The 19,657-nt window shown below is 40.9% G+C and overlaps 1 protein-coding gene across 2 annotated transcripts in view; it reads right to left on the bottom strand.

Moving 5' to 3' along the window:
- The window catches only part of GALNTL6 (polypeptide N-acetylgalactosaminyltransferase like 6), a 1,204,984-nt gene that overhangs the window by 52,708 nt on the left and 1,132,619 nt on the right, over positions 1-19,657 (bottom strand). For both annotated transcript variants that reach the window (XM_045880134.2, XM_045880135.3), the window contains one exon: positions 16,156-16,377. In XM_045880134.2, coding sequence (XP_045736090.1) covers positions 16,156-16,377 — 222 coding nt within the window. The remainder of the gene's footprint in view (positions 1-16,155; positions 16,378-19,657) is intronic.

The following is a 19,657-nucleotide window of genomic DNA, read 5'->3' as shown; positions in this document are numbered from 1 at the left end:
AAATCTTTTTTCCATATTCAATTTCCTTGTTTTATTTAATTTTTATCTTCTATGCAAAACATTTTCTGGAAAATCAAATCTCTTAGAGAAGGCAAGAACAATTTTCTTCTGGAAAGAATATTTGCTCCCTTTCACTTTGTCATGAAAGGGAATTAAATGTAGTTTCTCTTTTTGATATGGAGTACTTTATTTCTTTATTTTTTAAAGATCTATTTATTTACTTTAGAGAGAGAGAGAGAGAGAACGCTCACCCAAGCAGGGTTAGGGGCATAAGGAGAGGGAGAGAGAATCCTCAAGCAGACTCCCCACTGAGAAAGGAGCCCCATGCTGGGCTCCATCCCAGGACCCTGAAATCATGACCTGAGACTAAATCGAGAGTCAGCCAACTAACCAACTGAGACACCCAGGTGCCCCTCGATATGGAGTATTTTAAATTCTAATTATCAATAACTATAGCAGACACAGAATTATGTCTTTGGGTAATTCTGCCTTCATCTGGCTTTGAGATGTCTGGAGCCAGTTAACAACAACAACAAAAACTCCAGTTACTGTTAGTTGTTGATTTAAATGTGCAAGTTACTGCTAGTACTCCTACCACCACTCTTAGGAGTAACCCTCCTGCAGTACGAACAAGTGACTTCTGTTGATTACTTGCCATGTGCCAGACATTAAGGTAAGAGCTTTACATGAATCATGACAGGGAATCTTCAACAAACTTTATAATGTAGGGACTATCACCCTCATTTTACTACTGAGCAAACAGAGATTAAAAAACTTTCCTGATTCTGACATATCCAGTAAATATTGGAGCTGGGATTCGAACAGAGGTGTCTGGGAATTCAGAAGAACTTAGGATGTACGCTAACCTATAAGGGACTGAGAACAACCATCATTTCCTATTTGACCTTGTGCTTGCCTCAACATTGCCCATTGGGCCTTCGTGCAGGAGAGTGAGCTCACCTTGAGTCTGTGGAATTGAGTACTTTATTCATTTTCTTAAATTTTAATTTGGATGTTGTTGCAATGTGGCATCCTATAAGCTCCTTTTTATGCACCTTATATCAGGTATCCTATTAATGTAAGGGGAGGAACTGTAGATTTGCTCTTTTTGGGAGATGCACAGGCTAGTCCCTGGGAGTATAGAAAAACACCAAGGCCTGCCATGTTATGGTTGTGGAGACATGGGCTCATCATCAGAAGTCATTGTGCCATGGAAGAAGCTTTCAAGAACTCTAGGATTTTATAGGTATGTTGTGAGTGAGGTGTCTCTCCTTCAAAATAATGAAAGCAGCTTGCTCTTATTATAGCTCACTAGTCCCTAAGCCACATGAGAACAAAAACTATGTCTCATGTACTCACCGTTCATCCTTTGTGACAAGTACAGTGCCTGGTCCACTAATATTTGCTGAATGAGAAAAGATGAATAAGAATGAATAGTTGACAGGTCAGATGACAGCTATGTAAAGTCAACAGAAGGAGACAGGATGGGCAGCAAAACTCTACAATGACCCACTCCATGGAGCAGCATAAAAAAAAAAAAAAGATGTGTTGATTAGAAGGGGTTGTCAGTAATGGAAGGACAGAAAAGGCAACTAAGAGATGAGTGTGGGACCTGCCATCCAAATGCTGCCCAGAGTAACCACCTACGTATGGGTAAAGTTCCCAGTCTCAATGGTGGGTGTGTCCTTAGGATGGAGCTGAGGGTGGGAGTTTGTAGCCAACAGACTTCAAGTGTTATTCTTTCTGGCAAACCAAGCCCACTGGCATCCCTGATGCCCTTAAATAGTCTCTTTGTCTTTTTTGTGATTACATGTTCATCAAACAAATTTCTGACTCCCACGAAGTCTGCTTAGCTGGAGAGAATGTGCTGACAATATGGATTTTACATTTTTCTGTTCCCCTGGACAGCGATTTATTGTGCAGAATCAATAGAGGGATTCTCAATGGACACTGGGCGCATTCTGAGGCCCAAAGTACTGGTTTTATTCACCGATGGATTTCTGAGCTTTGTGACAGTGGTAGTTTTCATGGACAATTAATAGCGGACATCCCGGTATTGTTCTCAGCCCCTGTGCATTTTGGCTGGGGGGAGTCAGTCTCTGGGGATCTGATCACTGTGAGCACCGAAAAAGAGTCAGTTTCCCGATCTTCAAAGAGGGGTGTCAGTTTCATTCACCCAGGCCTTTCCTCAGGCTGGTGCCTCTTACACCTTTCCACACAGACCAGGCTGATAATGAGGAAATGTGTATCTGGCAGGTCAGCAATCTTGGGTTAAAGTACATTTTCTTGAAGTACTCCATTTTTAAAAAATGTTGCGTATTGTACATTCTACTCTGTAACATACCCCTTTCATTTTATTGTTATCTTCCTATTAACCTTTAAGTAAAGTTGATGCTCTTGGGAAGATAGGAGTTTCCCGTGGCTCCCGGTGCTCCTGGGCTCAGGCTGAGCACTCCCTCAGGGCATGCTTTGTACATTTGAGGAGCTCTGCCTTAGACACCTGCTTAACATTTGCAGTTCTGTGGCTTCTGTGTCTTAAGACTTTTTAGTTCTATCATCCTTGGCTATTTTACTTCCTCTAAATAGGATTATTTCTTTATGCCAGAAATTGAACTGATTTTTTTTTTTTTAAAGATTTTATTTATTTATTTGACAGAGAGAGACACAGCGAGAGAGGGAACACAAGCAGGGGGAGTGGGAGAGGGAGAAGCAGGCTTCCTGGGGAGCAGGGAGCCCGATGCGGGGCTCGATCCCAGGACCCTGGGATCATGACCTGAGCTGAAGGCAGTCGCTTAACCAACTGAGCCACCCAGGCGCCCCTGAACTGATTTTTTTTAAACCCAGATTGCTACAAAGCAATTTTGGCTGTGGTAACTAGCATCTCTTATGACCGTGGTTTAATGGTGTCTCTTTTCCATTCTCTTTTTTAAAAAAATACCAGTGTGGACTCTATTGCTATCCAGTTAAATGAATAATTGGACTATATGTTTCATGTACATTTGGAGGATTAAACCAATTAGAGTAAGCATTTTGAAAACATAAACCATTCTATAAATTTTACTAATCATAGTACGATTTCAACAGTTCATTTTATTTTGCTGGTGAGAAAGAAGAAAGCTCTCTAGACAATTAACCAGGGCTCTAACCTTTAGAAATGAGAGAGAGAAAGGAGGGGGAAAGAGAGAGAGAGAGAGAGAGAGGTATTCTGGCAGACAAAATGGTGCCATCTGCTCATATTTTATACAGCATTTTGTCTCATGTTATTATTCCACACTGGCTCTAAGAAAGAGCTAATAAATATTCTAAGTATAAAATTGGAGTAAAATACTATATTATTGAGGCATTATGCCATTCAAAACATGATAAGATCTGAGGATGTGTTTCTATATAATGATTTTAGCTCTAGGGTACAAGTAAAGTAAAAATGCTGTTGTCTAGCTATGCTTACAACATCACCAAAATGCATGCTTCTGCTTTCTCTTTCCCTATTGTTATGTTCCCACATACCTTCCAAAGCAACGCATTCGAAAATACTCTTTATTATGAAGATTTCTATGCACCTGATTCTTGAAAATCATCAGCATTTTGCCATGCTTGTTCATCTATTCACTTCCCAATAGACTTCTTTTTTTGCTGGATAATTTTAAAGAAAATCGCACACATCCTGTCATTTCACCCCTAAGTACTTCAGTAAGCTTCTCCAGGAGAAAGAGAGAGAGAGAGAGAGAAACGGAGAAAAGAAAAAAAAAAAAGCAAGGGAACTAGAGAGAGAGCTGGGGAAGGAGAGGAAGAGAGCGCGGGGGGGAGAGAAAGAGAATTTTCTCATATATCCACAAATTAACATGAATTACTTAGTAGCTAATACCTAGCCCATACTCAGATTCTTCTGATTATCTAAAAATGTCTCTTTTCAGATAGTTTATTCTATTCGGGATCCAAATCAGCTTCATTTCATTGTGTGTGGTTGTGAACTTCATAGAGCCTTGTGACGATCTTATGATCTACAATAGTTCTCTTCCTCCTATTCTCTCCCTGTTGTGTACTGATTGAAGACATCAGGTTCTTAAAGTCTAGATTTGGCTAGAGATATTGTTTACCTTTTTCCTCTACTCTCTGGATTTGCTGTCGACTGAAGTTAGGTTTAAAGGCTTGATTAAACTTGGATTCAGTTTTGTTGTTGCTTTAAAAAAAAATCATTTCAGGGCTTGTTCTTGATTTTCTAGCTTGTCTAAAATGTCTTCACATTGCATCATATCAGAATGTGTGTATGATTCACTTTCAATGATGTTATGATTGATCAGTAGGTTCAGGTGGCAGTAACTTGGTGATTTTATTGTTTTTCATCCCTTTTTCCTCTGATGGTTTTGCCATCCAGTGATGACTATGGTCTGAATCAGTTATTGCATTAGGGTTTGCAAAATGTTGATTTTTCTAATTTATCTTTCTGTTTGAGTTTATTATGTGAGAATCTGTAGGAAAAAAACTGAGCCACTAGGGTTCTTTGGACACCTTGAAATATATATTATACCAGAAACACATGAAAGATCCTTAATTATTGCCCTTTAAAATGTCAATTTTCTTTCTTTTTTTTTTTTAAAGATTTTATTTATTTATTTGAGACAGAGAGAATGAGAGAGAGAGAGCACATGAGAGGGGGGAGGGTCAGAGGGAGAAGCAGGCACCCTGCCGAGCAGGGAGCCCGATGCGGGACTCGATCCAGGGACTCCAGGATCATGACCTGAGCCGAAGGCAGTCGCTTAACCAACTGAGCCACCCAGGCGCCCTAAAATGTCAGTTTTCAAAGTAATGATTTGGTGTCCTAACAACTGCCAATGATGACTAGTGATTTTTATTTTGTTTCTCCTTCTCTCTTCTCTCCAGCTTTTAAAGCATCATTGTGGGGGCGCCTGGGTGGCTCAGTCTGTTAAGCATCTGACTCTTAATTTCAGCTCATGTCCTGATCTCAAGGTCGTGAGATCGAGCTCTGCGTTGGGCTCTGTGCTGGGCATGGAGCCTGCTTAAGATTCTCTCTGCCCCTCCTCCCAGCCCCCCCACCCCGCAACTTCCTCTCTCTCTCTCTCTCAAAAAAATAAATAAATAAGGCATCATTATGAATTTATAGCTTTTTAAATATTTAGTGTAATTTAACTAATTGGGTAATTTTTTTTTTAAGATTATTTATTTATTTATTTGTCAGAGAGAGAGAGAGAGGAGAGACAAGCAGGGGGAGTGGGAGAGGGAGAAGCAGGCTTCCCGCCGAGCAGGGAGCCCGATGTGGGACTTGATCCCAGGACCCTGGGATCATGACCTGAGCCGAAGGCAGACGCTCAACGACTGAGCCACCCAGGCGCTACCCCCCCTTTTTTTTGATGTTCATATTGTTCCACCTATAGAAAGTGGAACCTCTTCTGGCTAACTCCCGTGTCCTATTGATATGACCGTATCAGCTTTTGATAGCTTTCTTACTCTCCTTGTGTTTTGGAGCAACAAATATCCCAGCGTATTTTTCTACATTTCCTGCCCCACAACTGGACTCAGCCGTTTCTTCAAGTATCCTTAGTTCCATTTAGTGGAGAATCTTCTATAGAGACCATGAGGAGCATTAGATGTGCTCACTGAGATGGGATTTGAATTGTTTCTAGGCCTTTCCAGTGGATAGAGCTAGAAAATTTGTATTTTTAGAAAGTGAGGGGGAAAAAAGGCATATATTCAACATTGACATTTCCAATTCAAATTTGAGATCATAGCATGTTTATTTTGTTGATTTTTATATTTGGATCTCTTCTTATATCTGGATCTCTGCCGCAAACCTTGTGTTTTTTGGGGGTTCCTGGGTGGCTCAGTCAGTTAAAAGAGGCTGGCTCTTGGTTTCGGCTCAGGTCATGATCTCTGGGTCCTGGGATTGAGCCCCGTGATGGGCTCCACTTAGTGGGGAGTCTGCTTGAGATTCTCTCTCTCCCTTTCCCTCTATCCCTCCCCCACTCACACTCTCTAAAATAAATAAATAAATTGTAAAAAAAAAAACCCTTGTGTTTTTTAACAATACTTTTAAATTTGTGTACTTGAAAAGAAGGTAAATTAAAAAATGGTTCAGAGTTAAACAGATCTATAGATTTATATAATTAATTACATAGTTTAGATTATATAGATCCTTATTAATTTTGGCCCACCTATTACAGAGTTAAGCTGTCCTATTATTGGTGTGTTTCTGTCTGTTTCTCCTTGCATTTCCAGCAGTTTCTACCTTATAAAATTGTTTTTCTATAGATTGTAGTCTCTGGTATTATAATATCTTTTTTGGCCTCTTAACTTTTTAGTTTTTTTCTCCCCTGTCCTACCTTGTTTCATATTAAAATTCCAACTTCTGCTTCCTTGTAACTTGAATTTGTCTGGTATTTCTATTGTATTCTTTAATCTCTAATCATTCTGTATCATTTTGGTTTGGGTATGTTTCAGCAGACAGATTTGCTTTAATGGTCAATACAGATTTTTTTCTCTTAGTATATTTCTTTATACTAATTACATATTTGTGACAGTTCTGATATACTGATTTATTATGTATTTACTGTACATAATCACTATGTGATCCATTTTCTTTTCTCTTTGTAGTCTTTGGTTTTTAATATGGTCTGTATTTTTTGTTCTACTATTTACTTTACACTAATATTATCTATAATATCTGATGATTCCTCTTTCTTTAAGAAAATGCCTAATTTTTTTCTAAACAATACTGGTTAGTTATAATCTTTTCTCCTTTTCTTCCCTCTTCTTCAGTGTATAGACGTAGGTGATATTCTTTTAACTCTAGTTAATGCCTTTGGAACAATCAGTGACCTCATTCTGCTTCCACTTACTTTCTCTATTTGTTAGTTGTACTATTTCTGCATTGTCAGAGCATATAAAATTTGCATATTCTTCTATTCTTAATAACAGTCTCTGCCAGACCTTAGGCCAACCTTCTCTTGACATCGCTTGGGTTTCTTTCTTTCTTTAATACTTTTTTTTTTTGTTGAGAGAGAGAGCATACATGTATGGGGCAGTGGCGGGGAGGGGGTTGGGGGGGTAGGCAGAGGCAGATGGAGAGAGAGACCCTGAGATCAATACCTGAGCCAAAATCAAGATTTGGTCACTTAACTGACTGAGCCACCCAGGAGCCCTTGCTTTTCTGATGCTCATTCTCTAGTATGTTTCTCAGAAAAACTCTTGGGAAAAATAATCCATGAATTCTTCGATATTTATAACAGTTTTTTGATGGGCTCCATACTTGAGGCATAGTTTGTTTGGATATAAAGTCTTTGGCTCTGGGGCACCTGGGTAGCTCAGTTGGTTAAGCATCTGCCTTCGGCTTAGGTCATGATCTCAGGGTCCTGGGATTGAGCCACGTGGGAGCTCCGCGTTCAGTGGGGAGTCTACTTCTCTCTCTCCCTCTGCCCACCCCCACCCACTCATGCTCTCTTTCTCTCTTTCTCTCAAATAAATAAATAAAATCTTAAAAAAAAATCTTTGGATCATATTTTATTTTCTGGAGCATCTTTACAATGTTGTTCATTGTTTTCTGGTACAAAATATTTGTACTTCTAAGTTTTACTTAGGTTTTTTTTTTTTGCTTAGATGCATAAAATTGCTTTTTTATTTAAAAAAATATAATGACTTTACTAGAAATGTTTCAGTATTGAGAAATTGAATTTTTCAAATATAGTCTTTTAATATGTAGGTTCAAATATTTTATTTTATGAAGATTTTCTTGAGTTACAGTTTTATGTATTTGTTGTCTTTCACTCTGGGAGGAGCTTTCTTTTTGCGAATTCGTGTTAAATCTCCTTTGCATCTTTGTTGTTCCAGGTCTTTGGTAGAGTCCTTTTGTTTCTTTTCTCTCTTTCCACTTTGTTAATTTCATTCTCCTCTCTTCTAGCCTCAGTTTCTCTTACTGTGCTTTCCATAGGCTCTACTTGGTGCTCTGTTCCTCCCAATGTATGCTTCATTTCTGAAATCCTCTGTCTTTCTTTTCTTTTCATTCCTGAGTTTTCAACTCGCTTTTCACATCATCATGCCTCCTTTCCTTCTGGCCATATCCTTTCTGAGCTGTTCTAATTTTGATGTGGATGGTTCCTTCAAACTTTGGTTGTTTTTAGGATTCTTTTAGCTCATTTTGAAATCTTATGTTGCATTTTTCCTCGTCTTTGTGGCCACATTTGTAGTATGTTTTCATTCTCTGTTGGAACTTTTTTGGGCTCATTTTTATCTTTATCCCTGTCGAATATCTCTGTATGAGGTTTTATTGTAATCTGCTTTTATTTTCCGTCTATAAATAAACTGGTTTTCTTGGGCTAGTAGAGGAAAGTTCCTCTATAGGGCTCTTTTCTCTTTGTTATTGTGATGTATTACAAACTATAGCCTCTCTGTCTCTCAGAGCTAAGTCAGATTTACAACAGCTTCCTGCCTGTGATTCTGTTGTCTAGAGTTCCAAGGGTCTTTCATTGCAAAGCAGTCTTGTCCCCTTTAAGTGTGTTTGTTTTTCAGTGCTTTCTGAGATCTACCTCAGACATTTCTTCTCTCTTGTCAGAAGCTTTTGTCTCCTGGCTTCCACAGTGTTTCAATTTGGATTTGACCACCATCAGGTTTTATCTTTATTCTTTCTTCTTCTTCTTCTTTTTTTTTTTTCCTATGAGGGCAGGTGTGGGCAACAGAAAGGAAAAGAATGAGTCTCCATCTTTCCAAAAGAGTATTTTGGAGCGTTTCTGAGATAGGTGTGGGCTTTAGCATAGTTGACATTCCCATGGCCCCTTTTTGGTTTCCTATCATCTTTTTGTGCTTGTCCCCAGCTTGGAGCCTGTGAGAATGTCTGAATTTTACTGGTCATTTGCAGAGTTGATTGCTTTAGTTCCTGTTCTAAAAAGATGGTCTTTTTCTGGGAGTGAATATTTGTTGATTTCTAATTTGCAGCTTCTAGAACTTGTCAGTACTGCCTTTTTTCCTTTTTACCGACTCCACACCTCTGCCAATCCACGCAAAACCTGCTGCTGTCTGGTGCTTAGGTTAAACTAACCCATATTCTGCAGTTCCTTGTTACCAGTTTTATGTAAGGTTATAGCCATGTTGTGTGTTTTTTCTTTGCATCCTAAATGTTCTGTCTGGCTTTTGTGATAAAATAAAATAAATAAAATCATGCTGCTGCTGTGTTTTTAGCATTGGAAATCTCAGTATATCTTACAGCAGGAATATTGTAGAAAATTTAGCTTTTTATTTCTGGCATCACACCCTGTGGGTTTTCATTATTTCCAATAGAATGGCAGTATTTGAATGTTAGGATCTGGAGCAAAACTGTTTGCTGCAAACTTGTAGGCAATTCTGGCAAAAAAGCATAAGCAAAGAGCCTGGATATATGCAATTAGTTCTGGATGACTTGGGTCTAAAACAAGACTGGAAAAAATTGATATGTCCTTCCTGTTTTAGGGATTGAGCTGGAAAGTTAAGCTCCTTCTGAAATTACCTTTTTGTGTTAGTCTCTCTCCCTAACAGGCCTAAAGAATAGGCCATCTTATCCAGAAATTGATCAACAAATATGCATCATGGGCAAGAGAGGCTCAACAGAAAAAGTTACACGCATCACTGCAAAAAGGGAAAAATCTGAGGTGAGAGATGGTTTAGCCAAATATTACAGGGTTGTTGATAAGACAAAAGCAGATTTTGGAAATCTAAGCTGGTCAATTCCTGAATCTCAAAATTAACAGGACGAAAGATAACTCAAGTAGATTAAAAAAATGTAAAGAGATAATTGTGAGAAAATAAAACGTGGAGAAAGTATTTGGCTACGGAGGCAGGAGGAAAGCACAGGAGCACTTATCTTGCGACTCCCCAAACCAAGACAGGTTGCTCACAAAATCTAAGACTGATTGATGCCATTTAGGCTGCTAAAAATATTGTGAATGTAAGGGGACTACTTACCTTTAAGCAGTGTGGTACTTCTCAGAGTCTGGGACAGGGCCAGCCAAGACCTACCGTTAACAGTACATTGTCAGGACACTTGGGAGAATATTGGCTCTTGTTCCTGACTACTGCCTGTCTGCAAATGAAAAAAACCAAATTCCGAGCTCCAGAATGCATTCTGGCATCAGTCTGGATCACTTAGAATTGACCTCCAGTATTTTCCCACTTTTATTCCAAGACCCCAAGAATTTTCCCCATTTTTTGCGGTGCTCATTCTTGCTCCCCACCGGCCTGTGGGTGGTCACTGGATTTTTAAGGCAAGCTGGGGGCTGTTGCCACTGCAGAGGCCACTCTTTGTTCTAAGCCAGTTGTGCATTTGGTTAAAGAACGGGTGGGATGGAGGTCTGCCTCTGTCCATGCCTGGAAAGATAATATTGAATTTTTTCTCGTTATGCCAATTCCTGAGGCCTGGATTGGAAATCCCGCTATGATAACTCAGTGAGCCTCAAATTCTATTAATTTGATGTCATTCTTGGAATTAGAAAGGTACCAATTGTCATTGGAAATTAACTAAGATGAATTAATGATTGCCTAACATACGCTTAAAGTTTCGTTTACTCCTGTTGTGTGAGCCCCACAAGGTATATATTTATGTGTGTAAAACATATATCAATATGAATACATATATTTTAAGGAAGAACAAAATAGATAGAAAAGACAGAACGTTTTGCTTGGTATATTTATATGAGAAGAAAAAACATCTGTTAGCTCTGAAATACCTCTGATTCCATTAGACTTGGGCCAAATTGCCACTGCTGAGATGCTAAGATGTCCAATTTTTTTTTTCTCTTCAAAGATTTTAATTATTGATTTGTCAGAGAGAGAGAGAGAGAGAAAGAGCACGCACAAGCAGGGGGAGAAGCAGGCTCCCTGCTGAGAAGGACCTCGATGTGGGACTCGATCCCAGGACTCCGGGATCATGACCTGAGCCAAAGGCAGCCACTTAACCAGCTGAGCCACCCAGGTGCCCCACTGAGATGTCCAAATTACTCAGCAGGGAATATGGAACTAAAATCCATTTTATCATGAGACACTTTAAGTTTGCCTTCAACTGTCTCCACTGTTGAGAACTCAGAAAACACACAGTAAAATCTGAAAGGATAATGCGATTCTTTATGTGTTCTTACATTTTTCTCAATCTCGTTGTTGAGCTCCAGAGAGATGAATTAGCATAGTGTACCGGCATTGCCTCTGCCTGGGAAAATAAATGACAGATCAAGTCAACTCTAATACACTCAGAGAATGACAAATCATCTCTGAATGACTGCTTAATTTAATGATCTGGTTTAGACAGATAGCAGCTGAATGGCAGGGCCAGTTGCCAAGGGAATGGTGGGACAATCTCTCTTTGCAGCTTTCCCAGTTGCAAGACTGGGTTGCCGGGGAGGGGGATCGGAGGAGGGGGAACCGGCCACAGCTCTGCCAAGGGGAGGCGAGAGAGCCTCCCTCATTGTGCATCAATTGCTGGCTTTGACTTCTGCATTATTGGTTTGAAAGAGACACCAACACATCCTCAGATGGGCTTTCAGATAACACACCGCCTAGGGCCAAACTTCCTTTCCTGTAAGCTGATAGGGGGAAATCTGAAAAGCCAGTGCACCGTGAGAACATTAGAAGAAAGAGGAAGAAAGCAAGTTAAAAGAAGTCAAGTGCAGCCAAAGCAGAGGAGGAGAACTGGAATTACCGAGGGCGCCCGTCTGTGTGAAGGTTCTACAATTCCCGGTGACATTAATCTTGAGGAAGGAATTTAAATAGCAGCCGAAGGAGTTCGGCGCTGAGATGAATTTTTAAAATAAAGATTTAAAAAAAGTTTTGCACCACTGCAGGAAGACAGACGGATGCGCCAAGATTGGCACATTGAGGGCAGAAAGCAGACACATCTCAAAAGAATCTCTGGCGCCGGTAGGGAAAGACACGTTTGTCTATTTTATATCTTTTGTTCTCTCTTACACATGATGTTTGGGATTCTGCAGAACTCTTCTTTATGGACACTAAAGGAATACTATAAATGTCTTTAACAAATTCATGAATTCGAAGGAGGGGAAGGGGTAAGAAGGAGAAAAATAATAGGAAATTCGGCTTCTTTCATTTAGTATCTTGACACACAAAAAGGCACTCCATATGTGCTTGGTTTAAGAATAGTTTTCCACTTTAAACTTGTTCTTACCCTATCCAACACAGCAGCATGGAAAAGCACATTGCTTCTACTTGAATTGCACAAAGGGATATTCGACTCAGTACATGGCTCAAAATCCTATTTCTTTCTCCTGGGCCCCATGCCACCCACTGTTCCCCACCCATTCTACCCACTCCCAGAGGCTGATCCACCCAGTGTCCACCACCGGCAGGAGGCAGTGACTTCTTCTCTGGAAAGCACTTCTCTATCACATGTGACTTTAATCTCTTCTTGCCTTTAAGTAGGAAGCTGGCAGGGAGAGTTTGGAAATTGCCAGAACAGAGGATTCTCACTTTTGGATTTTTCCCCTCTTCTCCGGAGGGTATCAGAAGAGAATACTGAATATCTTGCTTGACTATCATGTGGACCATAGACCTGAGAGTCCATCACGATCGGTTACCTGAGATTCCCACCTCAAACTCTTCCTGGCCGAGCTTTCCAAAGTGGCAGATGATGTGTGGCCAACAAGGGAGGGCACGGAGACTCTTCTGTGTGGTGGAGCGGAGTAAGAGCGTAGTGTGCTCTCTGGAGGCTCAGGGCAGAGCAATGAGCGACAAGGGGAACAACGGGGAGCCCAAATCCTCCATTCATTCATCATTCATTCCTTTGGTGAATATGTATGGCACACGTACTATATGCCAAACACTTTTTTTAGCTGCTGAAGAGCATGAGTAACTCCACAATTCAACAAAATCTCTGTGTCATGACTCTTCCTTTCTAGTGTGGGACATAGCTGAGAAACATGATAAATAAATGCATTATATAACTGTAATATAGTGAGAATAAGCTGAAGGGAGGGAGGGCAGAAGCAGAGAGACGAGTTAGGAGACAAATGCAATAATCCATCCGAACTTGTCAGGGAAATGAGTAGCAGTTTAGTGGCTATTTATGGCCTGTAACTTATCCTTTACAAGGTGGGTTCTAACAACCAGCGCCAAAAATTGCCTAAGCACTTCCTTGTTTACCCAGAATCAGGCTGACACAGAACAGCAGGTGGGAACCGTTCCAAGTACAAGTGCATAAAACAGCCAGTTACCCTGCTTTTGGCACAGATCTCCCATAAAGGATTCTTGTGTTTACGTTGCTGGAGGTTTGTGGTTCTTTTCTAGAACTGCTTTCAAAGAGCCACACGGGCTGCATTTCCCTTTTCACTGTCTTACAAAAACAGCCATTGACCTTTTACGTTTGTTCAGGAGCTTTGCCCATTCTAACAATTAATTTAAAGTTTATAGGAAATTAAACAACCCTCTCATATACTGGATTGGATCCTGGAACAGAAAAGGGACATGAGTGAGTAAAACTGGTGAAATCTGGATAAAGTCTGTAGTTTAGTTAATAGTATTGTACTGATGTTAATTACTTAGTTTAAACGCGCTGTGGTTAATGTGGCAAACATTCAGAGGTTAACACTGGAAGAACTGGGGTGAAGACTATCTGTGAACTTTGGGTACCACCTTTGCAACTCTTCTGCAAATTTAAAATTATTCCAAAATAAAAAAAAATATTTTAAAAAAAGGCCCCTCAAAGGGAAAAGAAAAACACAAGAGTGATCACTTCAAAAGAGCTATTTTCAGAGGTAAAATGATCCATAGATATATTCTGCACATTTAGCCATTTTTATCCACTGTTAAGAAGTAGGTTGCTATTACCTCATAGATAGTTAGAAATAGTTCTCTTTTTCATGATTTCCTTTAGATCAAGCTGCATTTCAACACTTCTCTTTCCTCCCGCATTAAATGTACAGGCACTATTTCTTACTCTCAGGGATCTACTCTGCTTAGAAAGTAGGTATTTTTCGAAACTATTTACCAGTCCAAACCCTCGTCACTTGTTGGTTTCCTTTCTTTTTGCCTTCCTCCAATCTTCCAGGTTTTTATTCTTTCTGTAGACCACATCTTCATTGAACAAATGCAACTGAATGCAACTAGCCCTTGAACTGTAGCCCCATTTTCCTCTTTCCCAAAACCTAAATATGACCTTTTTTTGTTTGATGTGCTGAAGCTTTGGGGAAAGAAATTTGCCATCGTGTTAAAAAAAAAAAAATCTGATCTTCTCAATGCCTAATTGTGTAGACCAGAAATGATGAATGCAAGTGTTCCCACGGGCCAGGCAAGCTACATAAACGTGTAAGGCAGTCAAAGGTAATGAATAACAACCTTCTGCCGTAGCCTACCTGGCCTTCAGATGATTATTCTGATTTTTCTGGGGGAAGTCGTATCTTTTTTAGAACATCAGTGGAAGAAGCTTTGAGTCTGTCTCCAAGCCAGGTGCTTTATAAATACAGGTTATGGTTTAGTCAGGTTCGAAGGGAAAATGTGACCTGTTGCAGCTGAAGTAGTAACGACGTAGGAACCAAAATATATGTTTCCACAGAAAATGGAGAAAAGCTTGATGAGATTTTAACTGGCTGTGGATCACACAGTGATGCTGCGAGGTCTTTGAGAATATTTCTGAGTCACTAAGGCAAGACTGCATTTAAATTACCATAGGAGGCAGATATAACCTGAACCAAAAACACCTTACAAAGGCACTTCCCTGCTTATTGAGCAACAAATTCCTGTGTCCTACCATGCATTAGACTAAGAAAGCTCTTCTTGGGGTCTACTTTACATTTCCACCGCTAGAAATGAAGTCCATGGTAGATAGCTAAAACGAATAGGAGCAGACTAATATGACTAATATTCCAGGGAGGCTTTAATGAAATGTTCAAGACGCAAAGTATCAGATCAGATCCCTAACAGGCTTGAGCAGCCAGTATTAGGACCACGCGCACATTCAAAAACATTCGGCAACGGACCATGCAGTGGTGTTCTTGACCTTGACTCTCTCCTTCGTTCCTCGGGTATCCCAGGCACAGGTAGAGAATGACATCTTTTTGGACCCTCTTGGCACAACAAGCAGTGCACATGAAACATTTTCCAGGGGGTGCTGGGACTGCCCACCCAAGAACACTGCTCACTCCTGGCCACTCCTGCCACGCCCTGGGGCAACCTGTATTCAGAGCTCTGCCAAGCCACAGACCAGACAGCGACCAGGCTAATGCATGTTCTCCCCCACACAACAAGACCAAGGATAATGATGAAAAGGCTCCCCCACAAAGCACTATAGTCACCCCCTGGCTTCTGAAAACCTTGAGAACGAGGACGGCACTAGCATCCCGCCCAGCCTGCAATTTCCCCCTCATAGCCTCCTGCTAAAAGCAGATTCAATTGCTAGGATAAATCCACCCTATCCAATTTTAGTCCTTGCTTTAGCATATACTTTTCTATGAGGAGAAGGCTATAGTAATGGGATTGAACGGAACTACACCCAGCACAATAGTCCTTTCTATGCCAAAAGATAGATATTTTAAATTTGGAAACTGGGGCTGTTCAGTTCTTTCCATTTTACATCACGAAGTGAAATCAAAAAGAAGCATTCCCAGGTGGAAAGGTTAGTGCTTATTGAAGCAACCGATGTGGCTCCTGCATGTGCCACAGCTGTGGGTATTTATGGAAATGCATTTCTTCGTGATTCTGCATAGCACCTCCGGCTAAGAAAATAGTCAAGCCGCTCCATCACCTCATCCTTGCACACACCAATAGCAACAAGGCTATGCATGGAGGACGGGGAAGGATTCTTATCATGGAGATCAGGTCACACTTATTGACACGGTAGCATGACAGCTATTTGCATTCTCTGCAAGCTCTTATGGCAATGTCACTAATCTCAAATAAAAATATTTTCTAGGTGTATTAAAAAAAATCCATTTGGGAAGTCAATAGCGGCCAAGGGTTCTGGGTGGGACTCTCAAGGCTGAGGGCTGAATGCTTCTCCCTGGCAATTTCTAAAAAAATCAACAGTTGGACATTGATTTATCGGAGATGATTTAAGCTAATCTTACTTGGCCGAAGGGCAGAGGAGCTGAGGTTTCGGCAGTCCCTCCCACCACCTGAGCCCGGGAGAGAAGGACGCGCTGAGGTAAGCGCAGGTTCCATGCAGCCTCTCCTCACCTCCCCCCAGGCAGCCGGTGGGGGCTCCACCGGAGGGTAGTACTTAGGCACATCCCAGGCCACTGCCGCCATGAACCATTTGAAGTCCTTGCACTTGAGTTGTTTGCGCAGCTCCTTCTGGGCGGAGATGTCCCCGGTGGAGAGGTGCCTGTATTCTGGGCGCCGCTGGTAAATGTACTCGGCGAATTCATCCATCCAGGTCTCAGCCACCCGCTTCAGGTTCTGTGCAGCAGAAAAGAATGTCATTTATTGACCTAGGCACTCAAAGGGTGATTTTGGTTGCACGAGATTTGGAAAAATACCAGAAGTTTGACAACCGCAGGCCGCGCTGGTTGGTGGCTTTTTAATAAATGGGAGTTTTCGTGACTACAAGGGGGTGCGGTATGGTTCGTCTGAGGCCCTGCACGCATTTCTGCTTCTGGCATAGGGTTCAACTGCCAGTTCGATAATTTATTAGACTCAGTAAAATTTCAGCTTACGGTTACATCAACTTTCTCATCCCTCCTGTTATTTCATGATTATAAATTCTTTATTTTTCACGCAGAACTAAAGGAGTTGAAACTGGAGATAATGAAGTCCTTCTTAGGCATCAAATTGCTTAAACCATTTCAAGGAACAGTTAGGATCTTGGAAAGAATGAGGACAAACAAGCTGTTACTCTTCTCTCCCAATTACAGAGACAACCCAGCATTACTAAATTCAAGACCTTATGTTCTGATGATATTTTCTATGTACAATTCTGCTAAGCAGAATTCAGTAATTTACTGCAGAATGAAGCATAATGAAGCGTCATGAAGCACCAACTAGCCGGTCTTCTCTGCAGATGTTTCCATGGGTGAAGGAAGCAGGAGGCTGATGGTAGGGAAATAAGCATGCTCCTTAGGGGTGGGAGACCGTGTGGGCCCCGGGGAGGAAGCTCTGCCCTTTCATCAATTTTGAGATTGAGCAAATAACTCATCCACTCCAGGCCTCAGATTCCTCACCTGGGAAGGTACAGATAGTAATATGTACCTACATCATGGGAGTGGTTGTAGGATTGAGTGAAGTAACATCTATAAAGTGGTTGGGCTCGTACCCAGCACACACTAGGTATTATGGATATTATTATTATTAGCAGAAAGTAATTGGACGTCCAGTGTTGGGCTTGACCACAGATGAACTGAATTGTTCCTGTCGTCTTTAGCTGAGATGAGATGTGCTCTGACACCCCTTCAGGCATATATATATATATATATTTAAAGATTTTATTTATTTATCAGAGAAAGAATGAGAGAGCACAAGCAGGTGGGGTGGCAGGCAGAGGCAGAGTCGGAGGGAGAAACAGACTCCCCGCCGAGCAGGGAGCCCGATGTGGGGCTCAATCCCAGGACCCTGGGATCAAGACCTGAGCCGAAGACAGACGCTTAATGACTGAGCCACCCAGGCGCCCTGTGTTCAAATGTCTTATTTCAAGTACTCAGTTGCTGTGATATGGACCCTTTCAGTTTCTCATTTGTACTTAGAAGATAAAGTGAGCAGAATGGCTGGAAACTTTAACAAGATCCAGGCATAAGTGACTAAAGGAAAAACTAGTGATATTTAGGAAAATCATTTTCTCTTAAAGATTGTTACAGAATCCTAATTAAGGCCTGGAAATATGCCCAGAGTTCTGCCAGGAGTCAGAGTCTCCAAATATCTCATTCTTGTAAGATTGTACCCTTTTCTTGTTCTGTCCCACCACCTCTACCTCCAGTGTCCCTGATGGGCCTCTCTTCCATCTGAGCTTGTCTCCATGCACCCCTCTCCCTGCCCTTCCACTTGCTTCCACGCACTCCTTGGTTGCTTTTGGTTGCCAGTAGACATGAGGAAGGGCTCAGTTAATACAGCAAGGTGCAGAAAAGAGACAGTGCTACAAAGACTACTCTGATTTCTTGGTTGTCTCCATGTTCCTTCCTTTCCAAGACTCCTGACATTGAGAGTGTAAGAGTTTTTTTCTGAGGGATTATTGCTTGCCATCGCTGTGCGGCCTGACATCCCAACAGCACCGTCTTGCCCATGACACTTTCCACTCCTCTGACTCCAGTTTACCTCGACAGACGATCAGAGTCAGAACCAATGTTGTTTTGTCATATTCTAGCCCTTGCCACACATTCTGAGCTGCCTGATTTGTTTGGAGAAAGACAAGGAAACGGATGATGGCGCCACGCACTACACACACCTGTAACATTTACGTATGAGTCTTCAACATCATCTCGCCATTGACCTTTCATTCTGATAAATGTTCTGCATGAAATGCTTGGTATTTTTTATCTGTCCTTGGACAGACAATTTTTATGATTAGCAAAAAGATTTAAAGATAGAATGGAAAAAAATTAATCAATAATATTAAAACTTTATTTATATTCAAATTAGATTTTAGGCTGCGGTTCCAACCTTTATCCTAAAATCCAATTATTATATAAAATGGAAATATTTAATTTCCACTACTTTACGCTTCCCTGATAAATGAAAGTGAATAAAGGCAGGGAAATATAAAAAAGCAGAGGCAAAGAGGTAAATTACCCAGGAGTAATGAGAAAATGACTTTATTAAGTAGAGACATGCCTTGAAAATTCTGATAGCTTTGTCACTAAGCTATCTATTTTGACTTGTGTAAATAAGCACTATTAGACTGTACATTCCATGAAGTTACGTATAGATCTGTTTTTTAATTTTAAAACCCAGCACCTTGAATGATTCCAAGCACAGGTACGTGCTCATCTGGGCATGCTAATTGCTGAATTAAAAAATATATTATAAAATGAATGTGAACAAATTCATAGTGTGTGCATATATCCAATGGTAAAGGCACTGAAATAGGAACAATTTTTTAAAAAATGCTGGTGCCAAAGCATAGATATTTGTTGCTTTGGATTTTTTAAAAAATATTTTACTTATTTATTTATTTGAGGTGGGGGGGAGGAGCAGAGGGAGAGGGACAAGCAGACTCTACACTGAGCTCAGAGCCCCCGACGCGGGGCTCGATCCCACGACCCCGAGATCACGACCTGAGCTAAAACCAAGAGTCGGACGCTTAACCTGCTGAGCCACCCAGGTGCCCCTGTTGCTTTGGATTTTTGAAATAAAAATAGGAATTATAAAACTCAAAGAGGAGCTGATTAGTTCAGGTGCATTCAACTGGAAATGACTCGAGGTGTCATGATAAATGTTAGCCAGGATAAGCATCATCAGTAAGTAAATGGGGCAGGATACAGCATGCTGGTCAAATTGTCCACAACTTTAGGGAAGCTAACCGGTATGGTTAACCGGGGAACCAGGCTGGTAGCTTTTGCATTATCATGTCCTTTTCAAATCAAAATAAACTTGGTTGCAGGTTAGGTTTGCTGATTTCCCCAACACTCTAAAGGAAGCAGCAGGATCATGAATGTATTCCAGGGATAATGTCAAATCATCCTTTTTTTGGAGCTTTCCAGGAGGTGGGAGAAGAGAAACAGCATGAGAATTGCAAAAACTGTAATAGCTA

This window comes from Mirounga angustirostris, unplaced genomic scaffold, assembly GCF_029215605.1.
Source record: "Mirounga angustirostris isolate CCGP_5_RB_7025 unplaced genomic scaffold, mMirAng1.0.hap1 SCAF_2, whole genome shotgun sequence".
NCBI lineage: Eukaryota > Metazoa > Chordata > Mammalia > Carnivora > Phocidae > Mirounga > Mirounga angustirostris.
Note: the sequence above shows the minus strand (reverse complement) of the source record. Positions and strands in the feature narration are given on the sequence as shown.